The 5,000-nt window shown below is 41.8% G+C and overlaps 1 protein-coding gene across 4 annotated transcripts in view; it reads right to left on the bottom strand.

The window, feature by feature from the left end:
* The window catches only part of LOC133537863 (beta-1,3-galactosyltransferase 1-like), a 25,815-nt gene that overhangs the window by 492 nt on the left and 20,323 nt on the right, over positions 1-5,000 (bottom strand). For all 4 annotated transcript variants that reach the window (XR_009802864.1, XM_061878958.1, XM_061878959.1 and 1 more), the window contains exon 2: positions 1-1,396. This exon is cut by the window's left edge. Coding sequence is in view for 3 of the 4 variants with exons in the window: in XM_061878958.1 (XP_061734942.1) it covers positions 232-1,221 (990 nt within the window). In the remaining variant the exon portion in view is untranslated. The remainder of the gene's footprint in view (positions 1,397-5,000) is intronic.

Here is a 5,000-nt window from a genome sequence, read left to right as displayed (position 1 = left end):
CTGCTAAGAGTCCTGAGGTCTGGACCCCCAGCTGTGCATAGAAGTCAGATCAACTTGATCTTCCAGAGTAGTTTCTACACCTTTTTTCAACACAGCAAAGACCGTTTGTGTTTTCTCTTCCCTTTCTGAGAAGCGATCATGAATGTTGCTAAGAAAGAATAATAAAACTGGGACTACTAATAATCGTATTTGCAAGACTGACTCTGGGAAGTCCAGTCAGTCGGTAAGTGGCTAACACTTGAGGTGCTTCTTGTTGGCCATGTCGCTCCACACCCGGTGCATCTCCTCCGGCGACACCTGGTGGACGGTGATGACCCTCCTGTAGCGGCACAAGCTGTAGGCCATCTTCCAGTGGTTGAAGCCGGTGTTCTGGAAGGGATGGATGCCCAGCTTGCGCAGACACAAGCCCACGTAGACGTCCTCCAGGTGCAGCAGGCGGGTGTGCAGGGAGGTCTTGTAGATCATCTCCGCCACGTCCGAGGAGAAGACGTAGCCCGTGCCCGAGCAGAAGGGCGGGTACCTGCTGTCGGGGTACAAGTCCCTGGACATGTACCACTTACTGCGCATGTCTCTGATGGGACCCCCGTTGATCACGTAGCCCGTGAAGTACCTCTTCCTGGGCTTGGAGCTGGGCTTCAGGAGCTTGTAGAGGAGGTTGTCCATGTTGACGAAGACGTCGCTGTCCGTCTTCATGATGTACTGCGCCTTGGGGCAGAAGGTGGACACCCAGCGCATTCCCATCATCGTCTTGAGGGTGAGGTTGTGGTAGGAGTCGATGAAGTCCTCCACCACCATGTCGTGGAAGATCTGGCTCTCCTGCTCCACCATCCGGTTGAGGACGGGATCGGTGTTCCTGCCCAGCAGGAAGATGGCGAGGACGCGCAGGTCGCTGAAGGCGCTCTCGTCGCCCCAGGTCTCGCGGATGGCCTGCCGGGCGTCAAACTCCTTGTGCGTGGTGCTGATGAGGATGACCAGGAAGGGGGCGCCGTCCTCGCACTTCTGGGGCTCGTTGATGACAAAGTCAAAGGCGTGCGGGTTGAGAGCACGCGTGCGGATGTTGCTGAAGGTCAGGTTCTTGGCGGCTTTGGCCGTCTTGCGTATGGGCAGAGACATGTGGACCACGTCGCTGGACGTGGGCCGAGATAGACTCAAGTACCAGAGCGCGCTGGCCCAGCACACCACCGTCAGCAGGTAGAGGCACGACACTTTGGAAGGCATCATGCTGCCTTCAGGTGCACTCTGACCAGCGGGACTTTAAAAGGCCATCTGTCCGTGGGCAGCGAGAGAGCGCCCGGCTGTCCCCGTGAAGCAGCGCTCATGTGGACCCAGTCGCACGCCCGCTGCATGTCAACGCTGCGCCGCAGGAAGTGTGCCATGCGCTTCCTCCGTCTCACATCTGAAAGACAAAACACAGTGCCATTTGTTCATTGTGTGTGGACAAGTAGAAGACAAGAACATTTGTGGACTTACAAGAACATTTGTGGACTTACAAGAACATTTCTGGACTTACAAGAACATTTCTGGACTTACAAGAACATTTGTGGACTTACAAGAACATTTGTGGACTTACAAGAACATTTCTGGACTTACAAGAACATTTCTGGACTTACAAGAACATTTCTGGACTTACAAGAACATTTGTGGACTTACAAGAACATTTCTGGACTTACAAGAACATTTCTGGACTTACAAGAACATTTGTGGACTTACAAGAACATCCAGTGGGGCAACAAAGTATTTAGTTCTCCCACTTAAAACGATGACAGAGGTCTGTAATTCACTTCAACTGTGAGAGACAGGAAAATCTAGGAATTCACATTGTAGGAACTTTAAATACTTTATTTGTAAATGATGGTGGAAAATAAGTATTTGGTCAACCATTCAAAGCTCTCACTGATGGAAGGAGGTTTTGGCTGAAAATCTCAGGATACATGGCCCCAATCATTCTTTCCTTAACACGGATCAATCGTCCTGTCCCCTTAGCAGAAAAACAGCCCCAAAGCATGATGTTTCCACCCCCATGCTTCACAGTAGGTATGGTGTTCTTGGGATGCAACTCAGTATTCTTCTTCCTCCAAACACGACAAGTTGAGTTTATAGCAAAAAGTTGTATTTTGGTTTCATCTGACCACATGACATTCTCCCAATCCTCTGCTGTATCATCCATTTGTCTCCAAGATTATATTTCTCCTCTTTTGAGAAGAATTGTTGTACATTCTTGGCCAGCAGGTCATAGTTTGCTCTGTTCATCATTTTACTTGTTTGCAAATTCACTATGTGATGAGATTGCAGGATTCCTGAGTCAATAAATAAAGTGTTTGTATGTTGTTTATGTCCAACATGATGTAATATTATAACTCGTCTGTTAGGTCATGAAATGTACATTTGTACTTATTTCCCATATTTCGACACAATAAGCCCGATATGTAACAGTAGTGAGAAGTAGACAATATTAAGTCATTTTTGGTCTAGAACATGTTTTATTTTATTCATTATTGACGTGTTTCTTGCTACTTTATGTTGTATATTTTTGACATGAAATTTCCAGTTCACTTTATCTTCTATTATTATACCGAGGAGTTTGCTTTCATTTACTCTTTCAATTTCTATTCTCTCTATTTGTATTTGTCATTGACTTTCTCTCCTTCTGTTACCTACTGGCATTATTTGACTTCTACTGAGGTTTAAGAATAGTCGCTTTTTGTCGATTCACATTCTTCGGTTTCAAAGTCTATTGAAGTAACACAACATTTCACTCTTTTAGTCTCAAGATCACTTCTTTCTCAGAGGCTTTACGGAACATAATAACCAACATTTACTTTACTTTGTGTCTTTGGTGCAGAGAAACACTTTTATCACACCAAAGGAGGCTGGGAGGTCAGCCAGAGTGCAACATGATGTTTATTGTCTACATGATGTTTATTGTCTACATGATGTTTATTGTCTACATGATGTTTATTGTCTACATGATGTTTATTGTCTACATGATGTTTATTGTCTACATGATGTTTATTGTCTACATGATCTTTATTGTCTACATGATGTTTATTGTCTACATGATGTTTATTGTCTACATGATGTTTATTGTCTACATGATGTTTATTGTCTACATGATGTTTATTGTCTACATGATGTTTATTGTCTACATGATGTTTATTATCTACATGATGTTTATTGTCAACATGATGTTTATTGTCTACATGATGTTTATTGTCTACATGATGTTTATTGTCTACATGATGTTTATTGTCTACATGATGTTTATTGTCTACATGATGTTTATTGTCTACATGATGTTTATTGTCAAGATAACACACACCTAGAGAGAAAACATAGAAATCTCACACACACAGACACACACACACACACACACACACACACACACACACACACACACACACACACACAGGAGTGAAATCATTTCTGGAGCCAATGTTTACGAGGCACAGACTAAAACATTTGATAAACAAATACTTCGAAGCTGGTCTGAGCTTCTTCTTTGTTTCCACACAGCATCTGTGAATGTTTACAGTTAATTAGGAATGTCTTGTGTTGACTTTTGTTGAAATGGTGGATGTGCAGGAGAAGTCAGACTTGGAATGAAACAGATGGCCTCAATGTTTTAAAATCATGGGACAAATGCGTAAAGATTCATAGTTGCTAAGTCTTAAAGATTCATAGTTGCTAAGTCGTAAAGATTCATGGTTGCTAAGTCTTAAAGATTTATAGTTGCTAAGTCTTAAAGATTCATAGTTGCTAAGTCTTAAAGATTCATAGTTGCTAAGTCTTAAAGATTCATAGTTGCTAAGTCTTAAAGATTCATAGTTGCTAAGTCTTAAAGATTCATAGTTGCTAAGTTTTGCAACGACGTTAAGCTTGACAAAATCTTGCTGAATATGCTTGTCAGTCCCTTGAAGTGCAGACAGTCCTTCTCCTTACATCCTGCTTCAAATGTGGCCTGCACCATCGCCCTTAGGACTGCAGGCACACTTGAAGAGATGACATTCAGACTATCTGTGATGCAAAAAGATGACATTCAGACTATCTCTGATGCAAAAAGATGACATTCAGACTATCTGTGATGCAAAAAGATGACATTCAGACTATCTCTGATGCAAAAAGATGACATTCAGACTATCTCTGATGCAAAAAGATGACATTCAGACTATCTCTGATGCAAAAAGATGACATTCAGACTATCTGTGATGCAAAAAGATGACATTCAGACTATCTCTGATGCAAAGAGATGACATTCAGACTATCTCTGATGCAAAAAGATGACATTCAGACTATCTGTGATGCAAAAAGATGACATTCAGACTATCTGTGATGCAAAAAGATGACATTCAGACTATCTCTGATGCAAAAAGATGACATTCAGACTATCTCTGATGCAAAGAGATGACATTCAGACTATCTGTGATGCAAAAAGATGACATTCAGACTATCTCTGATGCAAAAAGATGACATTCAGACTATCTCTGATGCAAAAAGATGACATTCAGACTATCTCTGATGCAAAAAGATGACATTCAGACTATCTCTGATGCAAAAAGATGACATTCAGACTATCTCTGATGCAAAAAGATGACATTCAGACTATCTCTGATGCAAAAAGATGACATTCAGACTATCTCTGATGCAAAAAGATGACATTCAGACTATCTCTGATGCAAAAAGATGACATTCAGACTATCTGTGATGCAAAAAGATGACATTCAGACTATCTGTGATGCAAAAAGATGACATTCAGACTATCTCTGATGCAAAAAGATGACATTCAGACTATCTCTGATGCAAAAAGATGACATTCAGACTATCTCTGATGCAAAAAGATGACATTCAGACTATCTCTGATGCAAAAAGATGACATTCAGACTATCTGTGATGCAAAAAGATGACATTCAGACTATCTGTGATGCAAAAAGATGACATTCAGACTATCTCTGATGCAAAAAGATGACATTCAGACTATCTGTGATGCAAAAAGATGACATTCA

This window comes from Nerophis ophidion, linkage group LG19 (assembly GCF_033978795.1).
Source record: "Nerophis ophidion isolate RoL-2023_Sa linkage group LG19, RoL_Noph_v1.0, whole genome shotgun sequence".
NCBI lineage: Eukaryota > Metazoa > Chordata > Actinopteri > Syngnathiformes > Syngnathidae > Nerophis > Nerophis ophidion.
This window is presented reverse-complemented; position numbering and strand designations above follow the sequence as displayed.